Raw genomic sequence first — 17,309 nt, forward strand, 5'->3', positions numbered from 1 at the left:
CTACTGCAGACGTTATCCAGTTCCTGACGTCTGTCTTCAGTCGTCATGGCAACCCAGAGAACATTGTTACAGACAATGGTGCACAGTTCACTTCTGCAGCTTTTGAAGCGTTTCTTCAGGACCGAGGTATATCTCATAGCAGAACTTCAGTCTATTATCCAGCTGCTAATGGAGCTATTGAGAGATTCCATCGCGTCCTCAGAAGTTGCATTCAAACCGCAATCCAACAGTCCCTGCCATGGAAAGAGACTGTACTAAACTGGCTTCAGGTGTACCGTGCAACACCACATGCAGCAACTTCCACAACCCCTCATGAACTCCTTTACGGAAGAAAAATGCGAACCAAACTGGATGTGCTTCCCCTGCTGCCTTTCACATCTCCACTGGATGCGTTTGCTAATGATTCTGTCCAGAGACGGCAGCGTACCATGCAGCATTACACTGATGCTAAACGTCGGGCACGCCCGCCTTTTTTCAAACCGGGAGAGAAAGTGAGGATAAGAAAACCTCAGCATGTCCCTAAAGCACATCCCAGATTCACTACCCCAGTAACTGTGAGAAAGAGAATCGGTCCTAACTCTTTTTTACTGAGTGATGGAAAGATTTGGAATGCAGCTCACCTTGCCCGCTTTCCGTCTGTGGCTGAACAAGACTGTGACACATCTTGCCTGCCACACTCTGACACCCGAGTCACTCCTGGACCCTCTAACGAACAGCCACGTGTTAAATACAAGCCTAAGTGGCATAAGGACTATGTCATGCCGTAGCTTGAAAATGAGCTGAGATGATTGGTTGTTACAGTTCAAAATATTACTGGTTAGGCACCAGACACATTTAAAATACAAGTGAAGAGTAATTCTTATGTTTATACTTACGTGCACTGTTTAAATGTTTAATGTGCCTTATGATAAGTTTCCCAATATACTGTGCTAATGCTATCTAGTGGGTATAATATGGGTATATTTTTAAGTTAAACAGTATAGGACAGCTACAGCCTTACCTTATTTTGATCTACTCTTTACTGTTGACACTTATTTTGAGCGTAATCTTTTACAGAAAAGGGAGATGTTGTGTTCTATCTATATATGTCTGCTGCATTCTACCACTAGGCGGCACTGTTGTAAAGCAGCTATAAGTTGAGACCCTGAGTACAGAGAGAGAGAGAAGAAGATGGCGACTACTGAATGTACCGTGCTAGTCAATGACCGTGCTTTGCTAGCATGCTCGCTATTAAGAACTGTTGTAATAATATAATGCTTCCTGTTGAAGTAAACGGCACTTGTTGAACATTACGGCGTTCTTATTTTCACCAGCGTACACTACAGTCACGCCACTTATAACATCATTCCCCAATGTCTTATAAAGCTAACCGTTGTGTCTGATTTGATTTTAAGGCATTTTTATGAACGTGAGGCGTCTTTGTAGGACCAGCAGCTGCTTGCAATATGTCCCATTCATTACAATGGGGAAATACCGCAGCTAGCTAGCTACTCTTTTGCCATAACTAAATTATATTTACAGTTTGAATTTCGTCACGCCACTTATAACATCATTCCCCAATGTCTTATAAATCTAACCGTTGTGTCCGATTTGATTTTAAGGCATTTTTATGAACGCGAGGCGTCTTTGTAGGACCAGCAGCTGCTTGCTATATGTCCCATTCATTACAATGGGGAAATACCGCAGCTAGCTAGCTACACTGTCGCCATAACTAAATTATATTTACAGTTTGAATTTCGTCACGCCACTTATATTACATCATTCCCCACTATCTTATAAAGCTAACCGTTGTGTCCGATTTGATTTTAAGGCATTTTTATGAACGCAAGGCGTCTTTGTAAGACGAGCAGCTGCTTGCTATATGTCCCATTCATTACAATGGGGAAATACCGCAGCTTGCTCACTTTCGCATAACTAAAGTATATTTACAGTTTGAATTTCGTCACGGCATGAATATTACAGGTTCCTCAAGGTCTTACAAAGCTTAGCTAACACTTGTCCGATTTCGGATATCAATTGAATGTATTTTTGTGAATGTCAGAGTTAGGAGGAGGCTAGCTAGCTCTCATTGATGGACTCCATCTCACCGCGGCTCTATCAATGAGACTCGCGGACAAGAGGCTTTATTTCCCCGATTGTTTGTTTAAATAACTCAACACACATACCCATTATAAGATTAACTGGAACCTGCGGGCTGCGGTAAAAGATTGCGGGCGTAACAAGCTCGCTGACACTGCGGTCAGGGTGGCGATGTAGCTAGCAACCCAGGCAGCACCAACACCAGCACTAAACTCCGACACACAGTCGGAGAAAATTTGCAATTAGCCATCCTTTTTCGTAAAGCGGCCCATATTTGAGCTTTATATGGTTGATTTCTCGCATAAAAAAGTTTCAGAAGTGAATTTTGTAATGGAATAGCAGAGATCTGCGTGACCTATCTAGATTCAGAAGACTACCTGATCTCAGGTCAGTTGTGTAGCCTATGTAAATGTTGGGGCGTGACTGTTCTCTTAAGGTTCCGGATTTTGAGACGCTTGCGTAAGCAACTCAGCTTTGTTGGGATTCGCCCGTTTTCAGCGGCAGTTTCAAAATATGAGATTTTCATAGTAAAGGGGTGTCAGTGGGACTTTGAGCTTCTATGTATGTCCTATTTACCCACCGAACTGTCGTTATTCAACTATGACAGGGTAAAATCGGTTTTGCATTCTATCACCCCTTTAAGCCCCCAGCTCTGAGGACACATTACTGACAGTCACTTAAGCTATCTGATTACACATACATGGCACTTTGATTTCTAAAAATCCATACCCCTACGTATTGAATATCATTCCTCTTCGCACTAATTTAAGCAAAGCTTCAGAATACTGTTATTGTTCACCAATCCAGACCATGTGGTAGCCTTCATGGATCAGGATTGTCAACAATGTGGCCAATATACTTTAAGACACATTTTTTGGAATATCTTGTACTGACATAAAGGAGTAAGCCCTAATATTACTCTAGAAAACTGGTGAGTACATTTGTCAAGTTAGTGGTTTGGTAAAACCAGAGATGAAATAGTTTTAAAAAGCAGCAACTTTCAGTTTATCCATTCTAAAAGTTGCACAATGTCAGCAATTTCATCTTCTCCTTCTAGTTTTACTCATTTACTGTACTTGAAAAAGTACTTGAAAATAAATAGTAAGAAAGGCAGCATCACATTGACTTGATTTTGATGCAATTTTATTTTCAATGTGATGATTTTGAAAAACTGTGAGAATGAAAGTTAAGTAAATAAATGGTGGAGAGCTGTTTGGAGAGTCAACAGTTGAACTGATAAAACTGCAGGTCGCGACACAATGACATATTTTTAAAAGACTGGAACATTCACATGTTTAAGCAACTGAAACAACTGTATTATAGCATTTTTACAATATTTTATTTCACTATGATGTTTTTATCAATAATCTATGTGAGTTTAAGTTATTGGATGCTTCAAAACTATAACAATTTAATTTTGGCCATTTATTGAATAATAAGACATTAGATATATCTGTGTAGCGAAATAAATTTAGGTTAAATATTTATAGATGAATATATAGATGTGTAATACTGTGAAATACTAAATAGATCTGCATTTCATCTGTTTACTGTAAATATATGGGGTGTCACATGAGAGAAAACCTATTTGGATTTTGGACATTGGGTTGTTTGTGCAAGGGAAGCCAAGAGTCAGGTTAAGATAACTTATGTCTGTGACATTTTTGCTTCTTGTTTTACTTCATTTGTTTAATTTGCAGGGTCAGGGCATGTTAACATTAATGACAATGAAAGCTGATATTTAGTTAATGATACATTTTAATGGGCACACACCCAGCAAAAACTGGCTATAAGGAAGCCCCTGGTTGCAGTCGTCCACTATCACCAGTCATGAGGGTGCTTGTGCTAGCCTTCACTGTGGCCCTTGCGGGTAAGTACATTTTTATTTTTTATTTTTATTTTAAACTAAATCAACTTAGGTTTAACTTAAAAATAAATGTTGCTTATTGTAGAATGATATATTCATGTAGATGAGTACATGGTAGCAATACTCCACTGATATTGTGTTATATTAGGAAAAAAAGAAAAAAAAATTGACAAGTTCTGCACTTGCTGACAGTGTAATGTTGTTGATATATAACCAGTGCTAGAGCAGTAAAATAGACACTGAGTCCTTTAGTTTTACCAACTTGCTTATCAGTTAAATGCAATTTGGAAAAAGGAGGAATAGCAATAGATTTAGATCATGTAGTTTGATACATTGTATATGTGGCTTCCAACAGTTTATCTATAATCACCTGCAAGAATTTAGTGTCACGTACTCTTTCAATATCAATTCCATTCAAATTCACAATCAGCCCTGACGCTACCAAACACCACAGATTTTGTTTTATTTTCATTCAGTTATAACCTGTTATTATCAAACCACTTTTTAAACCTTATCAATTCTCTTTCTACTGTTTTGATAATTACTGAATTTCATTTTGTCCCCTGAGGACATAAAATAACCTTTTTTTTCCTATTTTTTAGCGGGTAACCAGGTCAATTTTGGTAAGTTGGTATTCTATTATGTTAAAAATGTAATTTTGGTGTATAAATATAGAACATTTCTAAATCTCAGTTTTAAAATGTAATTGAAATTCAAATTAATTTCCTAGTTTGTTTTCTTATCTATTATTGCAGCTCCAGAGTTTGCCACTGGAAAGTCCTACGTCTACAAATATGAGGCCTTTATTATGGGCGGCCTTCCTGAGGAGGGTCTGGCACGCGCCGGAGTGAAAGTCATCAGCAAAGTTTTAATCAGTGCCGCAGAAGCAGACACCTTCGTGCTGAAGGTGAACAACATGAATAACTAGGGTTAGGATTAGTCAGTGAATAGAATAATAACTTTAAAACAAATTCTACGTGGCTTATAAACTATCAAGTATTCAACTCCTTCTAACTGTCACTCCTCCTTACAGCTTGTAGACCCGGAAATCTTTGAGTACAGTGACATCTGGCCCAAAGATGCTTTCATCCCAGCCACCAAGCTCACTTCAGCCCTGGCTGCTCAGCTCTCGACACCCATCAAGTTTGAGTATGTGAACGGTGTTGTCGGCAAAATGTTTGCACCCGCTGGCGTCTCTGAAACTGTGCTGAATGTCTTCAGAGGAATCCTCAACATCTTCCAGCTGAATATCAAGAAGACTCAGAACGTCTATGAGCTGCAAGAGGTACAAATAACTCATTTTCATAGAGTTCCACCCACAAAATGCTACATTGCTTGAACTGAAAAAATGTGATTGGATTTGTGTGAACTAGCCTGGAGTACAGGGTGTGTGCAAAACCCACTACATCATCAGTGAGGACGCAAAAGCTGACCGCATCCTGTTGACCAAGACTAAGGACCTGAACCATTGCCAGGAGAGAATCATTAAGGACATCGGCTTGGCTTACACAGAGAGATGTGCTGAGTGTGAGGCTGTAAGTGCATTTTCCTCTCACTTCATACTCTCTAATACAGTACACTGCTGGTCTGACAATATTGTGGGTCTTGTCAATGCAGAGAGGAAAGAGCCTGAACGGAGCCGCTGCTTTTAGCTACATCATGAAGCCAGCAGCCACAGGTTCTTTGATCTTGGAGGCAACTGGTACAGAGCTCATCCAGTTCTCACCTTTCAACATCATGAATGGCGCTGCCCAGATGGAGGCTAAGTATGTGGTTTAAATGAAAAAGAAGAGTGCAATAACAGTGACGTCAGTGCTATACTCTGCACACGTCACTGCACATTGATTTAGTGCTGATGTATAATCACAGGCAAATCCTGACCTTCATTGAGATCGCGACGGCCGCAGTGGAACACATCAGAGATGATGTTCCATATGTTCACCGTGGATCCCTGCAGTACGAGTTTGACACCGAGCTTCTCCAGATACCCATCCAGCTTCTGAAGATCAGCAATGCTGAGGCACAGGTACTTCAGGAAATATTCATTTGTTTTTAGAATTCATCCTGTGGCAGCAAATTTTAAGATGGGAAATGTTTTGTTTACTGACAGATTGTTGAGATTCTAAACCACCTGGTGACTTCCAATGTGGCCATGGTCCACGAAGATGCCCCTCTGAAATTCATTGAGCTCATCCAGCTGCTACGTGTGGCCAGATTTGAGAGTATTGAGGCCCTCTGGACTCGGTTCAAAGCTAAATCCGAATACAGGTAACTGCGACTTTTATTCAGAGAAGAGCTATGAAAAAAAACATGCCATGGATATTATTATAATATAAAATTTCTCTTTCCCAGGCACTGGATCCTAAATGCTGTCCCTGCCATTGGTACTCTTGCTGCTTTAAAGTTCTTCAAGGAGAAGTTCCTTGCTGGGGAGTTGAGTATTGCCGAAGCTGCTCAAGCATTTCTGGCATCTGTCCAAATGGTGACAGCCGACCTGGAGGTTATCAAGCTTGCCGAGGCAAGTCAATGTTAAAACTTTTCTTAAATATTTGTAATGATGTGGGAACTGGGACGCATAATCAGTTCTTTATTTTCATCACTCCTCAGGGCCTGGCCATGAACCCCAAGATACAAGAAAACCCAGTTCTGCGTGAGATTGTCATGCTGGGCTATGGCACCCTGGTTGCTAAATACTGTGCAGAGGACCCAACTTGCCCAGCTGAGCTAGTGAGGGTATGTATCTTTTTTTTTAACATGTTTTATATAACTCAAATTAAGTTATAACATCAGGGACACAAATGTTTTTTCTGTTGCTCCCACAGCCCATCCATGAACTTGTTATTCAGGCTGTTGCCAGAGGTGAAATTGAGGAGGTCATTATCACTCTCAAAGTCCTGGGTAATGCTGGACATCCTGCCAGCCTGAAGCCAATCATGAAGCTCCTGCCTGGCTTTGGAAGTGCTGCTGCTGGCCTGCCACACAGAGTTCACATTGATGCTGTTTTGGCCCTGAGGAACATTGCTAAGAAGGAGCCCAAGATGGTGAGACTACATTTTGCGATTCCTTCCATTACTAAGAATGAATACACTTAAGACATGTTTTATTTATAACATTCATCTTTGTGAATTAGATCCAGGAAATGGCTGTTCAGCTGTTCATGGACAAGGCTCTCCACCCAGAGCTACGAATGGTTGCTGCTATCGTAATGTTTGAGACCAAGCTGCCAATGGGTCTGGTGACTACTCTCGCCAATGTCCTCTTGAAAGAAAATAATCTGCAGATTGTTAGCTTTGTCTACTCCTACATGAAAGCCATGACCAAGAACACCGCTCCTGATTTTGCCTCTGTGTAAGAACTTACATAATATTTCATTTTGCAGTATTTGGTTTGCTATTTAAACATGTCAGCACAAATAATTGCATATATTTTATTGTCTACTTTCAGTGCTGCTGCCTGTAACGTTGCTGTGAAGCTCCTTAGCCCCAAATTTGACAGAATGAGCTATCACTTCAGCAGAGCTTTCTATTTAGATACCTACCACAGTAAGAGCACAACAGGATCATAATTTGTCATCAAAGTTTTTAGATTAAAACATGGGTTTTGATGGTTCTCATATTTTGCCCTACAGACCCCTTGATGATGGGTGCTGCTGCTAGCGCCTTCTATGTTAACAATGCTGCAACTCTTTTTCCAAGAACCATTGTGGCCAAAGCTCGCACCTACTTTGCAGGAGCTTATGCTGATGTCCTTGAGGTATGACAATCATGTCTTACATAGCTAATTAACAGAACCAAAGGCTCTCATATATCTGGCATATGCCACTCCCATCTTATACACCTTTGCACAATGCAAATGTGTCAAATCATAACAGCAAAAAGGAAATTTAGCTAGCCTTTGGAATTAATGTCTACATCTCAGGCTGTTTACCAATGTCATGAATCCTAACTTTAACATAACAGATTCAAATTTTCTGTCAACAAGCTTCATTATTTTGGCTATATTCACCTTGCACATTATATTTTTAGTAATAATTTTTAAAATACTAACCCATCAAATAATTTTCCTTTTTTTCAGCTTGGAGTAAGAACTGAGGGAATGCAGGAGGCCCTTCTGAAAATACAAAAGTCTCCAGAGAATGCTGACAGGATGACGAAGATGAAACAAGTTATAAAGGCTGTAAGTTAAAGAGATGATGATAATATATGTATATATTTTAAAAAGGAATTATGTAATCAAAACACATATAAAGTTTATTAACCGTTTTCTTTTTTTGCACAGCTTTCTGAGTGGAGGGCTCATCCTTCCAGCCAGCCTCTGGCCTCTGTGTATGTGAAATTCTTTGGACAGGAAATCGCATTTGCCAACATTGACAAAGCCATTATTGATCAGATTATTGAGGTAGGGCATATTCTACTGTAACTAGTCTACTACCTGCTAAGTAATCAATGGTTATTAACTGAATATCTGATGTCCTATGAGCAATTTTGTGTTTACAGCTTTCCAGAGGACCAGCAATCCACACTTATGGCAGGAATGCTTTGAATGCTGTGATGTCTGGGTTCGCATTTCATTTCACAAAACCAATGCTGGTTGCTGAAGTTCGTCGCATCTTTCCCACCACCGTTGGTCTGCCCATGGAGCTCAGTTTCTATACTGCTGCTGTGGCTGCTGCCTCTGTTGACCGTAAGTTGCACTTGTGGAGCTTAAAGGTAAAATATATACTGTTCTGTCAACATAGTGTTTAAAGCTGGCCCCTCCCCCTGACTCAGAGTCAGCAAGTGAGAGAGAGAGAGAGAGAGAGAGAGAGAGATAATGAAGAGAGGAAGTGCCAAACAATTGTTTCATGGTGGTTATGTTCTAAAGCACAAATAAACAAACCCACACTTCTGAAGGAAGATGTCACATTGCCGGATTATAAGAGGATGCAGAGCTTCATCCTGTCAGTTTCCGTTTGTGTATTGAAAAACCTGTTAGGCAGTATGAGATGCCAAGGGGTAAAATGGCGGTTAAGAATAAAAACGGGTTGCACAACCTGAACGCTGTTATTGGCAGGGGTTACACACCCACGTGGGGCCAAAAGGCATTTTGCTGATGCAGAGGGCAGGTTCTCTGCAGATACAGAATCCACCACAAACTTCTTGTGGGTCATAAGTGATGATTGAGAGATGATTTTTGTATTAATCTCTACTATACTAAAATTATTTATACAGATAGTGAAAATGTTATTGTTCACAGTCCAAGCCACTGTGACACCACCTCTGCCTGCGGACTTCAATGCTGCCCAGCTTCTGAAGTCTGACATCAACATCAGGGCTGACATTACTTCAAGGTAATCTAGGTGCAGCTTATTAAGATTCTTCTCATCAGTTTAAAACAAAGGTTCTTAGGAAAATCCTACTAAAAAATGTTTCTGTCCCTTGCAGTGTGTCCATGCATACCTACGCAGTTATGGGAGTGAATACTGCTTTCGTCCAGGCTACCCTGATGTCAAAAGCCAGAGTTCACACAACTGTTCCTGCAAAGATGGAAGCAAGAATTAACATGATTAAGGGGAACTTCAAGCTGCAGTTCCTGCCTGTTCAGGGCATCGATAAGATTGCAACTGTATTGTATGTACTTTTCCTCATCACCAAGTGTAATTTATCACCCAGTTTTGAAATTCTGTTTTCTTAAAACAATTTTTCCTTCCTCCAACAGTGTTGATACTTTTGCTGTTGCAAGAAATGTGGAAGACCTTGCAGCTGCCAAAATCACACCAGTGGTTCCAGCTGAAGTTGCAGCACAGACATCAAGGGAAACCTTTTCTTCAAAGATTTCAAGGATAGCATCCTCTCTGGCTGATGATATGGTGAGTTTGATTCAATTACATGTTCCAACACAAACATTAACCCGCATCAAATTAATGTGGTGACCTCTGTTGTGCTTTTACAGTCAGTGTCATCTGAAATCCTTCCTGTTGACTTGCCAAGTAGAATTGTCCCCAAGGCCTTTGAAAAGAAAATGTGTGCTGTAATCGAAACCTTCGGAATCAAGGCATGCACTGAGATTGAATCTCGCAACGCAGCCTTCATCAAAAACTGCCCACTCTACACCATAATTGGAAAACATGCGGTCGTTGTTGAGGTTGCTCCAGGCAAGTGAAATGGATGACATTAAATTACTAATATAAGTAATTTTGTAAGAAGTTGCTAAAAAGTAAGATATGTACTTATCTATTTGGTTGCAGCTGCCGGACCAGTCGTCGAGAAGATTGAAATTGAGGTTCAGGTTGGAGATAGGGCAGTAGAAAAGATCCTCAAAGTCATTAACCTGAACGAGGAAGAGGAAATAAATGAGGACAAAAACGTCCTGATGAAACTCAAGAAAATCCTGGTTACTGGTCTGAAGAACAGCACAGCAGCATCCTCCAGCTCCAGCAGCTCCCGCTCCAGCAGCTCCTCCTCCGCATCATCCAAGTCCTCCTCCAGCTCCTCCTCCGCATCATCCAAGTCCTCCTCCAGCTCCTCCTCCAGATCCTCCTCCAGCTCCTCCTCCGCATCATCCAAGTCCTCCTCCAGCTCCTCCTCCAGCTCCTCCTCCAGCTCCTCCTCTCGCTCCAAGAGCAAGGCAGTTGGCAAGGCATCAAAGAGACTGAGCAGCTCCTCCAGCGCACGCTCCAGCAGTGCTTCAAGCAGCCAGTCTTCTCTCATGTCCAGCAGCCCCTCCTCCAGCTCCAGCTCCAGCTCCAGCTCCAGCTCCTCAAGGGCCAGATCATTGTCCAAGGTGAGACAGCTTTACCTCAGAGCATGTAAAAAACAGTAGACTCATACATATGTGAAAGAACTAATACAAAACAAATTCTATTGCAGCAACAACTGTATGAAATGAAGTTTATGAAGAACCACATCCACCAGGTAATTATCAGATTGATGAGACAGCCACATCGTGTACATCATGTTGGAGCAGGCTAATGTATGGTTTCTTTGTTTGCAGCATGCCCTCTCCACAGCCCGTGCCAACAGCAAGAGCAGTGCCGACAGCTTCGAGACCATCTACAATAAGGTAAGTCATCAGACCAAGCCATGTACAGTCTCTTGTATTCGGTGGGAAAAATCTAAACTTTCATTAATATCAATCTCTGGTTTTCACTTTAAGGCCAAGTACCTCTCTAATGCTCTCGCTCCTATTGTGACTATTCTCATCCGTGCTGTGAGAGATGACCACAAGGTTCAGGGATACCAGATTACAGCTTACTTTGACAGAGATACTGACAGACTTCAGGTCATTTTTGCCAACCTGGCTGAGAATGACAACTGGAGAATCTGTGCCGATGTTGTGATGCTGAGTTACCACAAGCTGATGGTAAAAACCTAGATTTGGTGATTCAACATCAGTTGTTTTACATCTATGTGAAGCTTCAGATTTAAACTCTAATTTAAATTTATCTTAGGCCAAGATTGCCTGGGGCATTGAGTGCAAACAATACAAGACTGAGATCACAGCTGAGACTGGTCTTGTGGGTAAAGACCCTGCAGTCGGTGTTAAGGTTGCCTGGGACAAACTTCCAAAGAGCATGATGCGCTATGCAAAAAGGTAATGTCACAAACTAAGCAGATTTCAAAAATGTTATTATGTATATGTATAACCTTAATCAGGCATCCTGGATGAAGACGTGTTTGGGAATTCATTACTTTCTTTTAGAATGATTTCATTTTCAGTTTTTTTTTTTTTATAAAACTTTATTTTTATGCCTACCTAGGATCTCTCAGTACATTTCCCGTGTCGCTAAGGAATATGGAATAAGCCTGGTAAAGGCAAAAAATGTTCGTAATCAGATCAGACTTTCTGTGGCTTCTGCTTCTGAGACAAGCCTGAATGTTGTGCTGAAGACACCAAAGGTTCAGTTTTATTGCCCATTATTTGCACACAGAAAATGTCTGCAGCATATTTTGTCATCCATTTTCTACACACTTCAAAACCGTTTCTAATATTTTTATATCACAGAGGACATTATACATATTTGGTGTGCATCTCCCTATTGCTCTGCCAATTGGTGACACTGCTGCTGAGTTAGGATCCTACCAAAGCAACTGGGCTGACAAGATCTCCTACATGCTCACCAAGGCTCATGCAGGTGCAAACATTTAAAGAAACATCTTTTACTGAATTGTCAGACTGAACATTAAATAGCTAACTTACTGATTCATCTTTTTCTTTCTACTCCAGCTGAGTGTTCTATGGTCAAAGACACAGTGATCACATTCAACAACAGGAAATACAAGAACGAGATGCCCCACTCTTGCTCCCAGGTTTTAGCTCAGGATTGTACCCCGGAACTTAAATTCATTGTTCTGCTGAAGAGGGATCAACCAGAGGAACAGAACCAGATCAATGTGAAGATCGGAAACATGTATGAACATAGTATTTATATGTTTATTATTTATATCTTTATTGAAGGAATTGTCCCACAAAGAAAACAAACAATCCAGAAATTAACTGAAACACATGTATTTCAATTGTTTTTCAACAGTGATGTGGACCTGCATCCAAAGGGCAGTGTTATCATAGTGAAGGTTAACGGAGTAGAAATCCCTATCAACAACCTGCCATATCAGCATCCCACAGGTTTTTTCTTCTTCTATTAATTAAAGCATAACTGTCATGCTACAATTATTCAATGTGTTGAAAGTTAAAAATCACATATTTATATATATTTGCAATCATTTCAGGCAAAATTCTGATCAGGCAGAAAGGTGAGGGTATTGCGCTCCATGCTCCCAGCCATGGTCTCCAGGAGGTCTACATTGATCTGAACGAGCTGAAGGTGATACAAAAAACTCGGACTACTTAAATGTATTTATTAATCTGCACATTGGTAATGGAGCAAACGCTGAACTGTTTTTTCCCAGGTCAAAGTTGTGGACTGGATGAGAGGACAGACCTGTGGACTCTGTGGAAAGGCTGACGGAGAAATCAGACAGGAGTACCGCACACCCAACGAACGCCTGACCAAGAACGCAGTCAGCTATGCTCATTCCTGGGTTCTGTCTGGAAAGAGCTGCCGGGATGCCTCTGGTAATACTAACAGTACCTGCTTCACCCTTCCTATTAAAATATCATTTATACCCTGAATGGCAAAATACAGAATATAAAGAAATTAATAAAGACCACTGTAAGTATGTATATTAACAGTGCTTACCTTAACTTTTGAACACTTTTCCAGAGTGTTACATGAAGCTTGAATCTGTGAAGCTGGAGAAGCAGGTGATCCTCCATGGCCAAGTGTCCAAATGCTACTCTGTTGAGCCCGTGCTGCGCTGCCTGGCCGGCTGCATGCCTGTGAGGACAACGATCGCCACTGTTGGCTACCACTGCCTGCCCGTTGGTGAGTCTACAAGAAATCACGGCTGGTTCACAAAACTGAATACTACATCTTGTTATCTTATATGGCATCTAACAACTTTACTCTATCTTTGCAGATTCTAACCTGAACGTCTCTGAGGGTCTGAGCAGCATCTACGAGAAGAGCATTGACCTGATCGAAACAGCAGAAGCCCACCTGGCATGTCGCTGCGCCGCCCAGTGCGCTTAATCTTGTGGTCTTCATTCATATTATATTTTACTTTTTTTCATAAAAGTATTTTAAGTACTTTGTTTGAACTGTTATTTAAATAAATTGCAGAACAGGTGAACCATGTGTTATTTACAAAAACCCTTTACAAATGCAACTGCTAAATGTCAATAAAGCAAAATTAAATATAATTCATGTAATTAAGGGTCCAAGCCTGAGGGGGCTGAGAACCGCGTTTGCAAGGAAACACGCTTCACAGATCCAGCGGAGCTGTGGAATCCTATTGTTTTCCTTAGGATTATTAGGGGTCCAAGCCCGCGGGGGCTTGGGAACCGCGTATGCAAGGCAATCACAGGTTCACAGGTCCAGCGGACCAAACACAAAATTTTGCATATCTCAGCCAAATTAATAGGTATCAGAGCAAAACTTTTTTGTTTGGTATTTTTGTTCGACATACCACTCCGGGGCGCTGTACTAAATTTGACGAAGATCGACCATTAGGGGGCGCTATAATAAACGTAGATGCGTTTAGCCAAATAACTCCATGCATGTAAATGGAACATTTGCAATTGCAATTTCTCTGCCGTAGTAATTGCTATCAACATGAAACTTGTGATGCTTGTTTGGCATGCTGCTCTGAGGCTCTGTACCAAGTTTGGTGACGATAGGCCATTAGGGGGCGATATAGTCAATGTAGACGAGTTTTGGCCCTTTAAATCAATGTAAATGGGATATTTGCAATGTCAATGTACTACAGACCTTGCATATGGGCTGAAATATGTGCCACCAGAAACATTTATATTTGAATTTGAATTGCTATCCTTGAATAATTGCATTGAAAAACTGAATATGAATAGTGTAATTTGAAATTGAGTTTATTCGTTTGGAACTGAAGTCCAATAAAATTTGATCCTCGCTGAAAATTCAACTCTTTATATATATCTTCACATTCAGTTCTCACAATTCAAATTCAGTTCTCAAAATTCAATTTCAAGTTACTGTGACAGACATCTGGGTAGTTGAAGGATGAAGGAAGAGCAATCAAGCGCAGATCGATTGATAGGGCGTTTCTCAAAGTCAAGGATCCTTCCTTGGTAGGACTGGTCCTTCCAAGTCAGGTCCTTCAGAGGCTTGGCCAGGCTATGGCATATGGCAAGCACTTTTAACATTTAAAAGCTAAGTTTGACTATCCAGAATTAACATTGTAGATATCAACAATGTTTTTCTGACTAGTCGTAATTACATTTTGGATATTTGGAATTGTCATTCTAGATATCTGTAACGTAATTGTGACTAGTTGAAATTGCGGATATCTGTAATTCAGTTTTTACTAGACAGAATGAAAGTTAAAAGATATCTCAAACGTCATTATGACTAGTGCAAATTATTGTGCATGACGTTGCTCTATTTTAGATATCAATCAGTGCTAATTACAAGTTAACAGTTAACAGGTGCTCTGCCTAAAGTGGGATGCGGGCCTAATTTGCATACAGATATCTGCAATGTCATTTCACCTAGTCAAAACTCAAATTCAAGATATCTGTAATTACATTTTGACTAGGCAGAATGAAAGTTACAGATATCTCAAATTTCAGATATCTCTAATCAAAATTCATTTCAAGATATCTATAACTTGATAATAGATATCTACAATTAAATTATGACTATCCCTAACTGCAGTTTGAGATATCTACAACTCCATTTTAACTAGTCATAATTCCAGTTACAGATATCTACAACGTAATTTCGCCTAGTCAAAACTTAATTTAAGATATCTCAAAATGAACATGTAGATATCTTGAATTGAGGTAAATTAAAGATATCTTGAACTGGAGTTATGACTAGTCAGAGTCAAATTGTAGATATCTCAAACTGGAATTACAGATATCTACAATTCAGTTGCAGATATCCGTAATTCACATAGTGGATATCCGCAACTGAATTGTAGATATCTGTAATGATAAACCCCATACAAATGAATGTCAAAAGGGACGTCATTTGTCCTAGGAAGAATGTCTTTGTGGATATCTGAAATGACAATTATGGATAGGAAGAATGTAGTTGCGATATCTGAAATGTTTTTTTTTGACTAGGCAAAACTGAATTACAGATATCTGCAACACATATCCAGTCTAGCTGTTAGCTAAATGTTAAAAAGGCTTGCCATAGAGAACACGTAAATGGAACAGGCTAGCAAGCGTACATCATTGCGTGCTTGCGTCATTGAAAATGTTTCGCCTTCCCTTCCGTGCTGCATTTCAAAACACTGGACGAAATCATAGACAGTATATAATGGACCAACAGACCCCGTTGCTCTGGACGGAGACCAGTGAAGGCTGGAAGCACTTTTCTGGTGATGGCCAGCTTTACTGCGCAGCCTCCAACTGAGAGAGACAGCGTAAATGTGCCGTGAGCAACGTGTCTGAAAGTTGTAAGTCTTCTGGTAGCTGTGCCAAGAGAAATCTCAATCATTCCCAATCTTACAGAGAAGGAGAGTCTAGGTATATGTAAGGAGATAACATAGTCACAGGCTAATTATTGCTAACTAAAATGCTAGTTAACATTAGTAATTAATCCTAAACAGCTCATGTAAATCAAAACTGCCTGCAAGCTTATCCTGTATTATACGGTAATTCCTCTACTTTGTGACACAATCGTTAGCCTATTTTTACAAAAATGTCTGCTACGGAGCCATAACGTGAAGTACAAGGTAATGGAGCCTTTTATACATTGTCGTGTTTCTTTAGAACTAAACAATGGACAAATAGAGTCTTTAAACGCTTCAGATGTAAAGTTATTCTCTGTCAAGTGGCGCCAAAATGAATGCTAGTCAGTGGAATGCTAACGGGAGGTGATGGCCAGGTAGCAACAAAATGGCGCCATAGGAGGTTCGAGTTCTGAAGCGAAGCTTACCCCCTTGGACGAAATAGATGTGGAACTGTGAATTGTGCCTTTACAAAAAAATTTGTTGAGATGGAGAAGGTGAATCAGCATCAGTCTGCTTTCAGGGGAGAATATTACGTTGACAACTTTGCCCGCAACATGTGAAGGTAGGTAACGTTACCGACTGATAGGCTATAATGTAAGAAATATTGTTTTCTCTTATTTATCCCATGTCAATAAATTAAAAACTCGTGGGAGTTCATGTTTGTAGTTGTCATAACACTTTATTTCCGGTAAGGAGAATTGTATTAATTAATCTTAATTACATTAAGCTTACAGTAGCTAACAGTTGTTGTAGTTTACTTCATACATGTAACATTAGCTCATTAGCTTCTAGCTTTCAAACAAATGCGGTGCAAAATATTATCAGCAACTACAAGGTAAATACTACCGGCTAATGAGCTACCACAGACAGTATGATATGCAGTAAACTGCAAGTGAGAAAGGTTAAATAGTACTGTAAACACACAAGCTACAAGGCTACAACCAACATATGAAAAGTCATAATAACAACACCATTGATAAACACCCACTAACACAGTAAAGGTAGGTGTAAGTTTGTTAAATGGTCAACAGTTGTCAGTTGAGACCAAGATGAAGAAAGTACACCACTGAAGTACTTTCATGTTACAGTATTCTTAAATATACTTGTGATACAATTCTAATCTTTCACTTTCTGTCTGCAGTCTTGAAGCAACACCATCATCGGCAACTGAGTCTGATCGCCGCTTAATGTTGAATATACTTGTGTACAGTATATAATAATGTTTGAATAAATGTTATAATAAAGATACATGTTTCATTAATGTCTTTTTAGAGCTTGTGTCACGGGGCGGAAGTTGATTTTATTTGAGCATGCTTTTATTTGGA

At 40.1% G+C, this 17,309-nt stretch overlaps 1 protein-coding gene across 1 annotated transcript; it reads left to right on the forward strand.

The window, feature by feature from the left end:
- The first annotated feature begins 3,855 nt into the window (after nucleotides 1-3,855).
- LOC120565169 (vitellogenin-2-like) lies at nucleotides 3,856-13,606 on the forward strand. Its single transcript, XM_039810645.1, has 34 exons — nucleotides 3,856-3,949; nucleotides 4,549-4,569; nucleotides 4,702-4,853; nucleotides 4,980-5,231; nucleotides 5,320-5,481; nucleotides 5,564-5,712; nucleotides 5,816-5,972; nucleotides 6,057-6,214; nucleotides 6,299-6,464; nucleotides 6,554-6,679; nucleotides 6,769-6,987; nucleotides 7,077-7,294; nucleotides 7,391-7,488; nucleotides 7,575-7,699; nucleotides 8,021-8,122; nucleotides 8,225-8,344; nucleotides 8,443-8,629; nucleotides 9,182-9,275; nucleotides 9,370-9,555; nucleotides 9,644-9,794; nucleotides 9,878-10,079; nucleotides 10,173-10,708; nucleotides 10,795-10,839; nucleotides 10,919-10,987; nucleotides 11,081-11,287; nucleotides 11,376-11,518; nucleotides 11,685-11,823; nucleotides 11,930-12,059; nucleotides 12,152-12,335; nucleotides 12,456-12,550; nucleotides 12,655-12,749; nucleotides 12,835-13,000; nucleotides 13,149-13,310; nucleotides 13,405-13,606. The coding sequence occupies exons 1-34, from the start codon at nucleotides 3,910-3,912 to the stop codon at nucleotides 13,515-13,517; spliced, it is 5,169 nt and encodes a 1,722-aa protein (XP_039666579.1). The 5' UTR covers nucleotides 3,856-3,909; the 3' UTR covers nucleotides 13,518-13,606.
- Nucleotides 13,607-17,309: the final 3,703 nt, after the last annotated feature.

Source organism: Perca fluviatilis, chromosome 9, assembly GCF_010015445.1.
Source record: "Perca fluviatilis chromosome 9, GENO_Pfluv_1.0, whole genome shotgun sequence".
Lineage (NCBI taxonomy): Eukaryota > Metazoa > Chordata > Actinopteri > Perciformes > Percidae > Perca > Perca fluviatilis.

Bases quoted from the DNA above. Each gene is read 5' to 3' on its own strand.
- LOC120565169 (XM_039810645.1), top strand. From the start codon at position 3,910: ATGAGGGTGCTTGTGCTAGCCTTCACTGTGGCCCTTGCGG. The intron at 5,713-5,815 runs GTATGTGGTTTA...GTATAATCACAG, and splicing joins GCTGCCCAGATGGAGGCTAA to GCAAATCCTGACCTTCATTG. The intron at 6,215-6,298 runs GTAACTGCGACT...TCTCTTTCCCAG, and splicing joins AAAGCTAAATCCGAATACAG to GCACTGGATCCTAAATGCTG.